Here is a 17,839-nt window from a genome sequence, read left to right as displayed (position 1 = left end):
CTTTTAAAAAAAATCAAATCAAACTTCATTTAAATATTTGTATTTCAGCCAGAGGTTTATGAATGTGCATGTTATTTATATATGTATATATGTACACACTATAGTAACAGTAATCAATGATCATTGCCGACTATTTAATTTTTGTTTCGTTTGTTAGAAAGTTACAGACCATGGGACTGGAACATGATTTGATGCGCAGTACTCTGTGGCATATTGGCTGATCAGAGCTATCGGGGTCAGATTATTTTTACTCTTGGAATTCTGCACACACACACTGGTCTACTTAACAACTTATTATGCATTGATGATGGTGTTTAAAATTATGAGGGTTTTTTATTATCTTTATTATGGCATCCCATGTTTGGAATAAAATCCTTTGTAATGACAGATTTTGTCAGAGTTTGTATATTTTTTTATCAACAACATTGGGGCCGTTCTAGATCAATGACGTAATGCTGTCAGAGCAGTTCATAACTTGTAGCGGTAGGTCAAATGACGTGTTACAAAATGTTGAGGGAGGGAGACTGGTTGCGTAATTGTTGAATTAAAAATGCCACGTGAATGTCAATGTCTTAACCAACACTATCATTTGAAGTAATTGTAGGCCTATATTTCACAAGTTATTTAAAACAATGTTTTAATAATACGAGTCGGTAGTGCACACCTGAGACGCTTGGGTCGTAGTTCGTGAACCACCTCCTTGGAACCAGTGGGTTTTTCCCATCCCAACTATCCTAATCATGTTCGTTGTCTTGAAATTCAAGACAAGTTGATTGCTATATGTTTAGCTGCACATTCATCAAACCATCTAACACTGAAAAGGTATATATATATAACTGTGTGCATTAAATTATCTGAATAGTACATATTTTAATTTAAAAAATCAAATTGTCTGCATCAGTGTACACATGTCATAATTATATTTCTATAGTACTACTCCTGAAACTGTTTACAGGGTTTCTACAAGAGGGTAAAATAGGTATGGCGCCAGACCTAAAAAAAATTGCAGTTTTGTTTTAAAAAGTTAACCTTTTAACAAAATTAATTACTCTTGTCAGTAATGTATGATTTTCTTAACCCTAACCCTAAAAGTAACCCATTTTCTTTCTGGGTTAGGCCCACCACACCCCCTGTTGACTGTGGTTGCATTCAATTCTATAGCGCCATACCCAAAAATTTCTTTCTGGCAGAAACACTGGTTTAATAAATTATAACTCCATTCCTGAAAGGGAAAATAAGTCAGACTACACTAATGAACCAAACAACATAAAATTAGAAGAAAACATTATTGGTTTAGTGGTTAATTTTTGCAACATGTCTCTAAATTTACATGTACCAATTACTTCATAAATTAATAATGCTTGGTTTTCACTCGCCTTAGCATTTTGATGAGTGTGATTTTTCACTCGCCTAAGCGTTTTGAGGTATGCCATTTTTCACTCGCCTTTGTTTTTCAAAAGCCAAGGACTGCTATTATATACAACGGGCACAGCCATTTTGTACCATCCCAGTGAATATGCCCTCTGACAAGCCGGTGATTATGTAATACTTAACATGTCTCTTCAGGAATTAGTCTTAGAACTGAAGAAACAAAACATATCTGATTTGTGCGGATGCATCGCAATGTTCTGTAATAATATCCATCCCAGTAAGCCAGCAATAAATATATACATGTATTATTTTTTAATACAAAATAAACCACCATTGTCAAAGTGTCGAAATAAATGTATTATGTTTTGTCCAAACATTAAACCATGTACGGAAATGATAATCGGAGTGTTTTCTTAGTTAACTGGTCTTTTCTTTCCGTGGCTTGTACCTGTGGTTCCTGATTGGCAGGTGTGCTTTTTGGACAGTCACCAATCAAGGTGTCTAGACACAAAACAAAACATGTGCCTGTTTTATGAAGATTACAAGATACTGTGGGATAACCACGCAGCCACCCCTAAAATCATAATAGACATTATCAGCCGTCCTGCTTTATTACTGTAAATCATCCTGTAAAACCCTCGATTAAGTAGACTTTCTCCATCTAAAATCACAAAACTGACCAATTACGTAGTCCCAAAGAAAAGAAAATTATCATTTGGGTATCATGAGCGGTCGTTTTTGCTCCAATAGGCCTAATAATATGCATTTTTCCTTTGGATTTTCTAAGAGAAAAAAATACCATAACCCCATTTTATTCTATTAATGCAAACTGAAATATATTTTGTTAAATAGTTTATCACATTATCAAGTCATTTCTGTTGTTTTACAAGTCAGGTTGATCAAAGTGAAGCACCTTGTCGTAAATGACTGCCTTTGTTTACACTGTGCATACAGGAGTTGGTCGGAGCTGACGTCACTTCGCCCCAAGCTAGAATTTCCAGACGCACAGAAAACAAAAGAAAATGGCTGCCTCCAGTTAGCAGGAATAATCAAGTTTTTTTTATTAACTCTGAAGTTAAACGTTTTTCACTTGTTAAAGTGTCAGTATGTGTTGGTGGTCCAGGTAAACATCTTTCCAACACATAAGGCTCATGTTTGAGTTTACTCTCCCTTTAAAATAGTCAAGTCTAATTTTGATACTAATTTCTATAAATGCTTTTTAATTTGTTATTTATTTCCATGTTGAAATTTGAAAGGCAAACGTTTGTTTCCCACTCTACAAAATAAAATGTGATCCTTGGAAATGATGTAGAGAAGTTAACTTAATATGCTCAATGTTTAAAGTATGCTAGAAATGCTGGTAAACTTGTAACAGGTTTCACTTCTATTTTTTGAGACAGAGAAGAGTTAACATAATATGTTCATCACTCACTCTGGTCTGGAGGAATTTTCAGCAATCCGTTGGTCAAAAAAGTTTTGTTTATGTTGTTTGAATTCATCACTGAAAATAGATAAAAACCATTCACTAAAATATGGCTAAGTAGACCAAGGGAGATAATTCAACAAAATATCCCATTATCTATTCTCTCCCCTTACCCCTTACATACGACACTTCAAAAGCATATTCCTTTTTTCTGTGGGTTAAATATGCAATACTGTATTGAAATGTATGAAAGAACACTATATGACTCATACTGTAAACCTAATAACTTGATGAGACTTGTTACATTTTATTTGCATAAAAATATGGATAAACATGGTTATTCCATATTTTCCCACCTCCCTCCATTTTTAGTTTGTACAGTTTCCAGGTATTCCAATCACTTTAATTCAACTTTCAAAATAAACCACATAATTTTTGCCCACAATTTCAAGTAAATTTCATAAATGTTTTTACAAAACGTCTCAAACTTACTCTTAAAAAAACTCATTAAAGACCTAGCCTTTGTTATATTTAATCAACCACAATAAGTACATATCAAACACTTTTATCCTATCACTGATCTACACAGACATATCATCATATGTTACATGTCGTTTCCATACCTTTGAAAATTGAAGTTGTCATGGTAATTGTTTTCCAGTTCACTACTACTATGACTTGTGTGTATATTGCTGTTGGTGGCTGACAGATGAGACAATCGAGGTTGGGAAGCAGATGTGTTTAGTCTCGGTGAGTATGAAACGTAATTCCTAGCTGGTGATGTCTCTATACTCCACGACCGGCCATCAGCTTCTGTGGATATCTAAAATTTTACCCCACAATTAATAAATAAACAAACCAATGTTTGTTCAATGACCAACTATTTAACATCAGGTTCTCATTCTGTGTTCTCAGTTTCCTGTTTTTCTTACAGTGATCTTTCTCCCATTTTGGGAGGTTGATACGTTGTTTTTCGGCAGCAAGCCAATGGAACAAGAGAGAAAAAAGCTTGCATTTATTACACACTATTTTCATTATCAGCCTGGTGTTTTCATCCATCTTCCCACAGACATGATAACACATGTCATTACCTTTAGCATACCTTAGACATCTCATTTTCATTTTGTATTTTAAAAAATATATAAAAAATACCTAAATACCCTGAACTCTTTTGTGTATGATTAAGAAGAAATTTTTAAAATTAGCTACACATTTTGTCTGTTCCATTCTATGACTAAAAAAATTTTTTTGTTAATTGTGTTGTAACAAAGAAAATTTAAAGTTAGCTAGACACTGTATCTGTGTTGCACATAGAAAATCTACAATGGACTAGATACCTTGTCTCTGTAGAGCGCAGCTGCCCGTGTGTTGTATTTCTCCTGTATACTCATGCCAGCATGGTAATCTGACTGAGATTCAAAGAAACTCTTTGCTTTATTGTTTCCACCAACTTTCATTTTCTCCAGTTCTGTGTCCTTCCATTTGTCCATCGTAGCCGATCGGACAAAACTATACAAATGTGAAAACAAAATAATAGGATAAAGTATATTCTGGGGGATATTTTGTTTAACCTTATAGTATTTCATTTGTCCATAGTACCTAAACAAAAACAAAACGTCAAAAAAATATATAAAACAGCTGACAGATGTAGTACTTGTATAGACATTTTATCTCCAATATATAGCATTTCACATAATAACTGATTAACTAAAAAGATTTGTTAAAACATGAATAATTACATTAAATTGGTAAATAAATAACTTACTAACATGAATATTAATAATCACCGATTATTTTAAGAATACCCAGCAGTAAATAAATAAATAACTTGTGCACATTAATATTTATACTTAGAGATTACCTTAAATGAACACCAAGACCTCTGTGTTTTCCTGAACACTCAAGACAGATCCAGATGCCGTACGTAACGCTGACCCACTGAGGGTTGTGTACATTACATTCAAAACAATTCTGAAATTAAAGTAAATAATTACGTAATAACTGGCATCAAAATAAGTCGAGAATGTCCGTTCAGGTTACCGGGAGGTTACCACATGTAAGAAAAGACGAGAACATTGTTTTGTTCTCGACAAGAATTTCAACATGTATACTACAATAATCATCTGGCACACATGTAAGGGCATTAAAAGTAGTAGTAATAGGAATTCAATTCTAACTTTCATATAGTTGTGGTAACCTATAGGTTACTAGGCTATATTTTGTGGTAACCTGTAAAGGTTGCTGGTCATTTCGTACCATAGTCATTTCGTACCTAATTTTGTCGTTTCGTACCCTGGTCATTTCATACCATTGCAAAAAATCATTTCGTACCCTGGTCATTTTGTACCATTGCAAAAAGTCATTTCGTACCCTAGTCATTTCATACATTGGTCATTTCGTACCATAACTGCAAGTCATATCGTACCATGGCATAACAATTTGAAAAAAATCCAACTAGAATATTAAAAATAAAATTATTACTTAACCTGTTTATGTATCGTCATATGGTTTTTTTCTATAGTTTCATTGGGTTTCTATTTTTGTCCTTGTTATGGTAGGCCTAGTGTTGGGTCTATATTCTGTGCAATAATTTACATCAAAATCTTCTTTTGAAAATAAAATCATAAAATGTTTGTAACTTGTAAAATATATTGAATAATTTTCAGACCAATAGACATTGTTCACTGAAAACAGCTCGACTTGAAGCATATAACAGTTGACAGGTATTATCAGTATCAATAACGATATGCTGAACAGTAACGTGTTCTGAATTTCAAACTGTCCAAATAAAGTTATTTTTTTAAAACACTGCTTTTATGCTATAGCCTCTATTAGAAATTCGAAAAAAAAAATACGCAGAGTTACGTCCCCTAACCACTCTCTACTTCTGGTGATTTCCGGTTTGGACAAACATGGACGATCATGATATAAATTCCTGGATCAGCATGGAAATGTGCCTCCAAAAAAGATTACAAAGGTTATGGTTGCAGGAATATTTATGAAAAAGGGAGCTTCCAACCACAGGAACAAAACCACAGCTGGAAAAAACGATGGTCAGAGTTGTTTGTGAATCTTTAGCTGAGATTTATGCTTGCCAATCCCTGGCATCAAAAATGTCCCCACCTATGCTTTAAAAATAAAGAATGATACACGTAAAAATTAAGTTGATGAAATTGCGTTTTGTTACAACTGATCATGTGTTAAATATAGGAGATGAATCTAATTGTAAAATTAAAGTCACCCCTACCCCACCCTGATTGTTTTGGTTTTCTTGTATGGAAATTTTATATTTTTTGCGTCAAAGCTGCAATCTCGCAATATCATAATTTCATTTAAACATACAAACACACCTGCTGTTTTACTGAATTGTGTGTGACAGTAACACCATTGTAATAGATAATAGAAACATTATGTTTATAGTGTGGCAGGCCCGTACGCAGAAATTTATATGGGGGGTGCGTAATCGACGGCCCTATGGGCCTGAGTTATTAGGGGGGTCCGGGGGCATGCCCTTCGAAAACAAATTAAATCTAGAAAGCAGATGCATTTTCCTGCATTCTGGGAAGTAAATTTGTCACATCGCCAGACTATTTTTTTTTTTTTTACACATCCACAGACGGACCTCGACAGACTAGGGGTTGCATACGCATATATATATATATATATATATACACACACACACCATGGAATGCTTAATGGTTGTGCATAATATTAATAATTGCAGGTAGATAGTCGATCGTAACCAGGGGTGGGGAAAAGACCTTTTTTTTAAACATGTGTTTGCCGGTCCCACTTTTGTCATTCTTGTCGGTCCGAAGCACCTGTCCATTTTTATTATTGGAACAAATTCTTATCCGTCAAGTGGACCGGCCTGCCCAGACATCGGTATTTCATGCACGATTTAAAATAATAAATAAATAGTGGTCAGTATAGCTTGTGTTTCAGACGTCTGTGATTTTAAAGTCTGCCTAAGTATATATCATCAGTCACGGAAGTCGGAACTAAAGTAGTGTCAATCCACAGACACTAGGCTAGACATTAATTGTGTCAAAGTTGCTGAGCCAGTCAAGAGATAAAACAGACGTTAATACAATAACACCATTCTTGGTGAGAGAGCCATCAAGGTATTACACTCCAATTAAAACAAAGGACCCAGAGTTTGCAACTGGTTACAATCAACACCTGTCAACACCTATGATGTACGGAGCTTTGTCGGGTCGAGTGTGCCAGTCCAAAGCAAGAGACTTTTGTGCAATACAAACTAATTGAAATAGCGTAAAATATACTGAAATAATCAATAAATGTATTTATTGTTGACTGTTCCATGTAGTCTATCCAATAATTATAAAGGATTTTAAAATTAACAAAAGGTTTCCACTTTTTTGTTAACAAGTGAGAGTAAGCAGAACAGCTACATGTACTGGTTATCTCAAGAGCCAGTAGAGGTCAAATTTCGTCCAATCAGTGATGACATTATTAATCTCTTTGTCTAAATGTGCTAGCTCAGGCAGTCAAACGCTTCAACAGTGCAATCTTTTATTAATTTTCAGGACACAGTACTACTGAATACTCGTACTTTTTATACATATATGGGATTTAAATTTATAACTTTTATTCCTTTTTTATATTATTTATTCCATTATGTAAAATATATACAATTTGTGGGGTGTGTTTTTTCACTGATGTGATAAAAAAGTTATTTTTTTATTCCTTTCTTTTCCCCCCTCTCACACCCCCCCCCCCCCCCCCCCCCCCCCGTTAATGATGACGTCAAGTGGGACCGATTGACAATTTAATTTTTCCCCATCCCTGATCGTAACTATTAAATTACACATGAAATTGTGTCCGTTACACTATGTCACTATGTCTTTTTTTGGCAATTCCTGACTACCAAACGGTAGGCAACGATTCCGCCTTGTGCAGCAGTTACAGGGGTCGTCTCATAAGAGGAGGCAGTACGTAGCACATACTTTTGCCGTATCCTGTCGATAACACCCCAAATGTATCCTTCAAATTCAAAATGGAATCAATAATGTGTAATTGTTTTGGTTTAATGACGTAATGAAATCCAAATTCATCCAAAACAGCATTAGCCAACTCTTCCATGTTGTAACTTCGCTTGATATGAGACGGCCCCTGTAACTGCTGCACAAGGCGGAATCGCCCAGTGCGCGATCACGTGGTCTACGTCTCGAAATAGATCGCCGAGCTTTGCAATTGTTGCGACGGAGTGTCACGAAGCGTAGCTGAATGTGGGTGCTGTCGGGTTTCTTTCTGTAGTATGTGTATTAGTGATTAATATGTGGATTTTATTTTATCACTTAAAGGAAACATGTCACGTAAACCATATTTGGCACCAACCATGTACAATTAATTATAAATTGAATCACCTAAAAAACATTTTTATAAAAAATTAATTACTTAAAATATCTCCATAAAAGAACCCCAGATACGAGCTCTTAGCGGAAATTGTCGATCTTTAATGAGCAGGGCAGTCACGAGGTCTGTGACGTCAGAGACGCGTCGCTTGATCTGAAGCCTTACACTTAAAAGCATTAGTCCGTACCACTCATAAAGAATCTAAGACTTGCACAGCTTACCAAAACAATGAGTGTTCGTTCGCAAAACGTTTTGCCGTATCAATATGAGCTGTTAGTAAATGAAGAAAGACACACATTTACTTACAACAGTGATACTGAAGAAAAAACGGATAGCGAGTCAGAGGGTGGAGAAACTGATGGTGCCAGACCAGACCGGTCGACCAATTTACAGCCCGGAGCCCGAAAGTAACCCGGAGACAAAACCAAAACTCGGATACTAATGCCGAGGTGTATACTGTTCATATTTAGCATAAAGATACACCTCGATATGATGTATTTAAATATGTAAAAAATATAAATGTAGGACAAACATTTTTGGGGGGGGGTTTTTTGTTGAAAATATCGCATTTTTTATGTTCGGGCTGTACATAATGAAATTTGTATGCACAGTGTAAACAAACGCTCTAATTTACGACAAGGCGCTTCACTTTCATTAACCTGGCTTGTAAAACAACATAAATGACTTGAGAGTATAATCAACTTTTAAACTAAATATATTTCTATTTGCATCAATAGAACGAAATGGGGTTATAGTATTTTTCTCTCATAAAAAAAAGTAGCATATTATTAGGCCTATTGGTAGGGTGCGTTAGAGTAAAAACGACCACTCACGATACCCAAGTAATAATTTTCTTTTCTTTGGTACTACGTAATTGGTCAGTTTTGTAATTTTAGATGGGAAAGTCTACTTAATCAAGGGTTTTACAGCATTATTTACAGTAATGAAGCAGGGCGGCTGATAATGTTCATTAACATTGTACTATAGTCGCGACAGGTTACGCCACAATACCCTGTGATCTTAAAAAAACTGGCACGTATTTTGTACGTATGTCTAGACCGTGGTAATCACTTACCTGGTCGATAACCCTGCAATATACACCTGCCAATCAGGAATCACATGTGCAGGCCACGGAAAGAAAGGACCAATTAACTAAAACAACACTCCGATTCTCAAGTCAGCCCGTGGATGAAACATAATAGTTATTTCGACACCGACAGTAATGGTTTATTTTGTATTGAACTTCGTGTTGCTTTGGGGCTTCGGGCGATGAGGAACGTTTTTGTGACGTATTCCGCCCGAAGATTAAAAACATTATTTAAAATTATTATTGTTTTCTACACGTTTTTTAAAAACATATTTAAATACATCGTACTGAGATGTATCCTCATGCCAAATCCCATGTTTGTATATGCCATATTTAATTACTTGTTGACGTTTCCTTCTTCGGACGGTGAATACAGATTTTGTTATGTAGGCCTACAGCCCTAACATGAAAAATCTTTTTTGTTTTAACATATATAAATACATCATGCTGAGGTGTATCTTTGTGCCAAATATGTACAATGTACACCTCGGCATTCGCAACCGAGTACTGTTTTTGTCTCCGGGTAACGTTCGGGCTCCGGGCTGTAAATGGGCCGACACCAAAGTACTATGCGGGTGTTGGTGTCCAATCTTTTCTTTTGCGATAAAATACACGCGTCTTTCTTAGGATACCATCCTTGTGAAAACCATAAAAAGACAATCCCGATCGTTTAAACTGTTTATTTTTACACCCAAAGGCCGCGCAGTACGGCACTGTTGAACTGAAAAGATCGTAAGCCCCTTACTCCATATATAAACAGTTAACAACAATGGAAGAGTACAGCGGCTCTGACGTCACTTCCCTTTTTTTCCGAACGCTCACGAAGAAATATGCATAAATCGTACTTTGATACTGATTAGCGTAATTTCTTCATTTTAAGTTGACTACACATATTTTATTGTTATAAAGTTATTTGTATATTATTTTTATATCATTTTTCTTTTAAAATGAGCTATAATATGGTCTCGTGTCATGTTTCCTTTAACTCGAAAATGATTGATGTAAAGGTATTTGACGTCAAACATAGGATTGTTGTGGTATTAGAGCGGGACTCGTTGCCTACCGTTTGGTAGTCAGGAATTGCCAAAAAAAGACATAGGTTGGTCTCTGACTGTAATGAGAGCGTGTTTATGTCCAAATGTCCGTCTAGCTCTCTTACAGTCAGAGTACTCGGGCTAGCAAAAACCCTGCAGTTATAGGCTTGCACTGGCTAGAGTGAAAAATAGCCCAATGGGATCACCAATGCAATGCAACATTAAGTTATTAACACTAAATACCCAAAAGGGGGGGTTGGAATTACATAATTCTTTCCATATTTTTTAAACTACACTCTTATTCTGTGTTCAGCTCACAATTACTTTTCATTCAAACAATTAATAAAAAAATAATTAAAACATTGCTGGTAAATATGCAAGTAGCTTGATTTCTGAATCATTATTAGCAAGTCAAAGGTAATGTGGATATGAAATACCAGATCCACAGAGAGACAGTGCTGCAGACAGTAAGTCTAATATCAGTCAGATGGACACTGCCAACCTGGCACCGTGATGGCCACGGGGTTTTTTCTTCACTGACACTGACACAGTGACAGGTGTCTCTAACTGGGTGATATTTGTTTTGTAAACTTACGTTGTTTCCATCCTTAATTTTTAAGTCTTTCAGGACTCTTCGGGTCCTGGGACTAGCCATGATTGAATGAAACTCCTATGTTTCAGAAACCACACCTAGAAATATTGACAATATCGCCCACTTTGTGTGTCGTGGTGAGTTGTCAATCGGCCATTAATGTGAAGCTTGTAAAAGTATCCGAGTTTTCGTAAATAAACACATTTCATATATTATTAAAGAATGATAATTGTATTTAATTAAACATGAAGCTGTTTATTTTTAAATAAAGAAGAGCCTGTTTTTAATTTTAAAATATTTTTAAAATGTGTCAAAGAAATAATAGCTTTACTTTAACATAAATAAAATGGCGCCGACCACAAAAATATTTTTTTAGCATTTGTGTAATCAAAATAATATTACAATGTATCCAAGTGCATCAGTCAGAAAGGACTTGAAGCCAGATACTCAGAGACCTTTCAAATTAGGTGAATACATTAAAGCCAAACATATTCTATTGTACAAATTTTTTATCCGAGCCATGTGTTTACCATAAACTAAAGCACCGCAAGCTAAGGTGTCTCCCCCCCCCCCCCCCCCACACACACACACACACAGTGACACCTTCCAACCAGGGCAACCCTCAACTGATAACAACACTATATTCTCAACCTATCAAAACCATCCCATTAAGAAGAACAAGTCACTGTATATGTTTATTTTATTGCAAGTATCCAATCACGTATTTAGTATAAACTAACAAAATTATTATTTTTGGTTTAACTATGTTTATCAAATCGATCATACGGTAATGATTTGATGATCACTGATGATAAAAAAGTAATAACTTATCAGGATGTCAAAGTTATAATGGAAAATTGGTTTCACATATCCAGGCCTGTAGAAATTACCCACCTGTTTTCCAAATGTGAGTAAATAAATGTAATGTACGGACACTTTTTATTTTAGTGAAATATCAACACACAGAAGTGCAGATTGTAACCTAACCTGACAGCTTTGCCATGTCTATATCTTTGAAATTGTCAGTGGCTTGGCCCGCGGCAGTGGGAAAGATTACCAAGTATGATGGGGACAATTTGATAGACATAGTCTATTATAGTTATAATATTGTAATTATAATACAGTATGGTATTTTTGACATAAATGACAACATTTTTATCCGGTGCGCATTGACTATTATCTTCTGACGCAAACTTCCTAGTAAAAACAACGAAAATCATGTACGAGCGTGTGGACAAATACGTGCCTGTGGACAAAATGTTTATGGTAATACAGCAATCGCAATGTACAAATTGTAATTTAGCAAGAGTTTAATTAGGCCTGCTAGCTTTGTTTTCTAAATAGTATGTCAGAATTATAGGTGTAATTGAAGAGCAGTTTGAATAACAACATATCAATAAAGTACTATAATGGACACAGACAAACAATAACAAGTTGATAGTGCCACTAAAATTTAGTATGTTTCATATACTAGTAATTTACCACAAAACCACAATAATTCACCATTTCAATGGCTAAGAAATAACATTTTAGATTATTGGTCTAAATGTTGTAATCAAGTGGAAAAAATTGTCCAAGGTGGGTGGACGAATTGTACAGTGGACGAATCAACTGGGCGAAACGTCCAGAGGACGAACCGTCTGGAAAGCTTAATATATTGTTCTATAGACTGGCAGACTAGTAGAAATTCGGGGGGGCTAGTAAATTTTAGTTGGTTTTGGTCCAGAGGGATAGTTAAATATTTTCCGTTTCTGCACTCCTGTGTATCAGAAAAGTATTATTTGCAGGGCATAAAATTTGAATTTTTCAGACAACCAATATGTCGTTTGTGTGGTTTTAGTGTTTATATGAACAATTTTCTTTAGTAGTTGAGATACAAATGAAAAGGTTAATAGGCAATGCTATTCAAACAAGATTCTAAGATGAGTGTCACAGATGGACGAGAGATTGACTATCAGTAAGACATATTGTCCAAGAAACAAGTCAAACAACAAAACATTTTAACAAATTTATATACAAAATATGAATATACAAAATGATGATATCACTCTAAACACAACCTTAAATTAAACCCCCAAAAAAACTATTCTGGTGTCCATGGTAAGCCAGTTTGAGTCAACTAGCTTCTAGTCAATGTTCGAACCTTAGTAAAATAATCATTTTAAACCAGTTCAATTTGTATCAGTATAAACTCATCTGAAATTCACTGTCATTGCGAATACTATCAATATCTTGATGACGACCAGACACTAGTACACCTTGGTTGGTTGGCCAGTGTTCGAGATTAAATTTCTTGGCCAGTATCCCAATTGGATACTAACATTCCAAAATCTGGTATCCCACCTGAGAATTTTGTATTATATGGCATCCCAGTGGGATACTGGGTTCTTGAAGTCTGGTATCCAAATTAAATTCTGGTATCCCCGGGATATCGGGATACCGTTAATCTCGAACACTGTTGGCTGTTGACATCTCTTGCAGACATCCTAACAACAGTCCACCACCACACTAGTCTGTAGACATCTCTTGCAGATGTCTCTCCTACAGTTCTGCTGGTAACATCTGTGTCATCCCGCACACCCAATTATAGCTCACGTGTGCCAGGAGTGACCATGGTACAACACAAGGGATTGAGGTTAATTTGTTTTATTGTGTTACGATAGTTTTTATGTGTCAGACGGGCCTGATAATGAGGTGGTAGTTTATTGCCATAATTATATTAAGTGAGCCAGGATGTCACAGAATGGCTGATTCATTTGATTGTGTTACGGGACAGGATGTCACAGAATGGCTGTGATTTATTTGATTGTGTTACGGGACAGGATGTCACAGTATGGCTGATTCATATGATTGTGTTACGGGACAGGATGTCACAGAATGGCTGATTCATATGATTGTGTTACGGGACAGGATGTCACAGAATGGCTGATTCATATGATTGTGTTACGGGACAGGATGTCACAGAATGGCTGATTCATTTGATTGTGTTACGGGACAGGATGTCACAGAATGGCTGATTCATTTGATTGTGTTACGGGACAGGATGTCACAGAATGGCTGTGATTTATTTGATTGTGTTACGGGACAGGATGTCACAGTATGGCTGATTCATATGATTGTGTTACGGGACAGGATGTCACAGAATGGCTGATTCATATGATTGTGTTACGGGACAGGATGTCAGAGAATGGCTGATTCATTTGATTGTGTTACGGGACAGGATGTCAGAGAATGGCTGATTCATTTGATTGTGTTACGGGACAGGATGTCAGAGAATGGCTGATTCATTTGATTGTGTTACGGGACAGGATGTCACAGAATGGCTGTGATTCATTTGATTGTGTTACGGGACAGGATGTCACAGAATGGCTGTGATTCATTTGATTGTGTTACGGGACAGGATGTCACAGAATGGCTGATTCATTTGATTGTGTTACGGGACAGGATGTCACAGAATGGCTGATTCATTTGATTGTGTTACGGGACAGGATGTCACAGAATGGCTGATTCATTTGATTGTGTTACGGGACAGGATGTCACAGAATGGCTGTGATTCATTAGATTGTGTTACGGGACAGGACGTCACAGAATGGCTGTGATTCATTTGATTGTGTTACGGGACAGGACGTCACAGAATGGCTGTGATTCATGTGATTGTGTTACGGGACAGGACGTCACAGAATGGCTGTGATTCATGTGATTGTGTTACGGGACAGGACGTCACAGAATGGCTGTGATTCATTTGATTGTGTTACGGGAAAGGACGTTCCAGAATGGCTGTGATTCATTTGATTGTGTTATGGGAAAGGACGTCCCAGAATGGCTGTGATTCATTTGATTGTGTTACGGGAAAGGATGTCCCAGAATGGCGGTGATTCATTTGATTGTGTTACGGGAAAGGATGTCCCAGAATGGCTGTGATTCATTTGATTGTGTTACGGGAAAGGATGTCCCAGAATGGCTGTGATTCATTTGATTGTGTTACGGGAAAGGATGTTACAGAATGGCTGTGATTCATTTGGTTTTGTTGTGGGGCAGGATATCATAGAATGCCTGTCAATCATTTGATTGTATTTTGGGGCGGGATGTCACAGAATGGCTGTGATTCATTTGATTGTGTTATGGGACAGGATGTCACAGAATGGCTGTGATTCATTTGGTTTTGTTGTGGGGCGGGATGTCACAGAATGGCTGTGATTCATTTGATTGTGTTATGGGACAGGATATCACAGAATGGCTGTGATTCATTTGGTTTTGTTGTGGGGCAGGATATCATAGAATGCTTGTCAATCATTTGATTGTATTTTGGGGCGGGATGTCACAGAATGGCTGTGATTCATTAGGTTTTGTTGTGGGGCAGGATATCATAGAATGCCTGTCAATCATTTGATTGTATTTTGGGGCGGGATGTCACAGAATGGCTGTGATTCATTTGATTGTGTTATGGGACAGGATGTCACAGAATGGCTGTGATTCATTTGATTGTGTTATGGGACAGGATATCACAGAATGGCTGTGATTCATTTGGTTTTGTTGTGGGGTGGGATGTCACAGAATGGCTGTGATTCATTTGATTGTGTTATGGGACAGGATATCACAGAATGGCTGTGATTCATTTGGTTTTGTTGTGGGGCAGGATATCATAGAATGCTTGTCAATCATTTGATTGTATTTTGGGGCGGGATGTCACAGAATGGCTGTGATTCATTTGATTGTGTTATGGGACAGGATATCACAGAATGGCTGTTATTCATTTGGTTTTGTTGTGGGGCGGGATGTCACAGAATGGCTGTGATTCATTTGGTTTTGTTGTGGGGCAGGAAATCATAGAATGCCTGTCAATCATTTGATTGTATTTTGGGGCGGGATGTCACAGAATTGCTGTGATTCATTTGATTGTGTTATGGGACAGGATGTCACAGAATGGCTGTGATTCATTTGATTGTGTTATGGGACAGGATATCACAGAATGGCTGTGATTCATTTGGTTTTGTTGTGGGGTGGGATGTCACAGAATGGCTGTGATTCATTTGATTGTGTTATGGGACAGGCTATCACAGAATGGCTGTGATTCATTTGGTGTTGTTGTGGGGCAGGATATCATAGAATGTCTGTCAATCATTTGATTGTATTGTGGGGTGGGATGTCACAGAATGGCTGTGATTCATTTTATTATGTTGTGGGGTGGGATGTCACAGAATGGCTGTGATTCATTTGATTGTGTTATGGGACAGGATATCACAGAATGGCTGTGATTCATTTGGTTTTGTTGTGGGGTGGGATGTCACAGAATGGCTGTGATTCATTTGATTGTGTTATGGGACAGGATATCACAGAATGGCTGTGATTCATTTGGTTTTGTTGTGGGGCAGGATATCATAGAATGTCTGTCAATCATTTGATTGTATTGTGGGGTGGGATGTCACAGAATGGCTGTGATTCATTTTATTATGTTGTGGGGTGGGATGTCACAGAATGGCTGTGATTCATTTGATTGTGTTGTGGGGCGGTATTACACAGAATGGCTGTGATTCATTTGATTATGTTGTGGGGTAGGGTGTCACAGAATGGCTGTGATTCATTTGATTGTGTTGTCGGGCGGGATGTCACAGAATGGCTGTGATTCATTTGATTTTGTTGAAATTATGATTTGATTTATAGAATGCATGGGCAGAACACTGCTTCAGCCTTCATTTGTCACAATTTGATAAATAAATATCGGGTAAATCTGACACCTTCAGATTTGTTTTTTATTTTGACATTGAGTGAAATTACCTCATCATTGATTTTCATACTGTTAGCACTGTAAGTTATTTGTAAAACATCAAATAATTAAATTTCTGTTACCTTCATTACAATTTAACGTCATCCCATTGGTCCAGCCATAGCAACGGGAGTTTGTTGTTTTCTCGATGAACGTAAAAGAAATAACAGACAATTCGTATATGGCTGTAATTTAAAAATATTCTGAGGTTTCATTAAACAAATATATCTTTGTTCTCCTTTAACACTGTTGTATAACAACTAGTTACTTATTTAGAAAAATACCAATTCGACAAATACCAATTAACATATATTTGGTTGATATTTTCTATATTCAAAAACATTCTTGACAAATCATCTATGTATCTTTTTATCATTTCAGCACACCAGACATTATGCATCACTGGTATCAATTTTGAAAAACAACTCATGGTCGTAAGTACATTAGGATTATTAATTTTTCTTTTTAGAAACAGCATAGAATTAAAAGTAATCAGCACATATTTATACATTTGTGCAATTTAAAAAAAAATCAGTATCTAAGAGGGTTTTCTGATTTGTAAATAAACTAATGTTTGTTTTACATGTTTGTTTGAGTGATATTAATTAATATTATCTCGCCTTCATGTAAAATTCTTTAATCTCATTGGTTGTTTGCCGTTGGACAAATCCCTTATACCCCTGTGGGCGGAGCCAGATTCTCTTATACCCCGTCTGTAATTTCCAACGGTTTCCAGCCACCCCAGTTAATGCTAATGCATACACTAACATACACTATTTCAATACTTTTAAAAGCTGCAATGTTGAACTCGGCCACCTAATTACGATTGTGGTGTTATTGTATTAATGCGCGATTCTTGTTGTTTTTTTGTTTTTTATTTTTAATATTTTTATTTATTTTACTACATACATTTCTGATAAAAAAAAAAAAATTGTTTTTTTTATTAATATCTGTTTCAGACAATTTCGTATTACAAACATTTAAAGTTAAAAACTTGTTTATCGATGGAACTATTTTTCTTCACAGGCAAGTGGTTTCGTTTGCATCCGCATGGTACGGCTCCGTTAATAAATTGTTAACAATTATTGTCTGGCGTTATTTTGATTATTTGGCTATATGGTTTAATATGTTGGCAAGATAAATTTGTTGTAGAAGCATCTCTCGGGGTATATGGCTTTTTATGTACCCT

General features: G+C 36.2%; 2 protein-coding genes across 5 annotated transcripts in view; one reads left to right on the top strand and one right to left on the bottom strand.

The window, feature by feature from the left end:
* The window catches only part of LOC121376232 (ADP-ribosylation factor GTPase-activating protein 1-like), a 76,680-nt gene extending 65,629 nt beyond the window's left edge, over positions 1–11,051 (bottom strand). For all 3 annotated transcript variants that reach the window (XM_041504051.1, XM_041504049.1, XM_041504050.1), the window contains exons 1-5: positions 10,890–11,051; positions 4,656–4,765; positions 4,132–4,303; positions 3,418–3,617; positions 2,804–2,872 (exon numbers count right to left, since the gene is read on the bottom strand). In XM_041504051.1, coding sequence (XP_041359985.1) covers positions 2,804–2,872; positions 3,418–3,617; positions 4,132–4,303; positions 4,656–4,765; positions 10,890–10,949 — 611 coding nt within the window. In that variant the 5' untranslated portion in view covers positions 10,950–11,051. The remainder of the gene's footprint in view (positions 1–2,803; positions 2,873–3,417; positions 3,618–4,131; positions 4,304–4,655; positions 4,766–10,889) is intronic.
* A 184-nt stretch (positions 11,052–11,235) lies between these two features.
* The window catches only part of LOC121374879 (transcription initiation factor TFIID subunit 2-like), a 66,389-nt gene continuing 59,785 nt past the window's right edge, over positions 11,236–17,839 (top strand). For both annotated transcript variants that reach the window (XM_041501997.1, XM_041501996.1), the window contains exons 1-2: positions 11,236–11,353; positions 17,032–17,084. In XM_041501997.1, the coding sequence (XP_041357931.1) occupies positions 11,290–11,353; positions 17,032–17,084 (117 nt within the window). In that variant the 5' untranslated portion in view covers positions 11,236–11,289. The remainder of the gene's footprint in view (positions 11,354–17,031; positions 17,085–17,839) is intronic.

Source organism: Gigantopelta aegis, chromosome 6 (genome assembly GCF_016097555.1).
Source record: "Gigantopelta aegis isolate Gae_Host chromosome 6, Gae_host_genome, whole genome shotgun sequence".
Lineage (NCBI taxonomy): Eukaryota > Metazoa > Mollusca > Gastropoda > Neomphalida > Peltospiridae > Gigantopelta > Gigantopelta aegis.
Note: the sequence above shows the minus strand (reverse complement) of the source record. Positions and strands in the feature narration are given on the sequence as shown.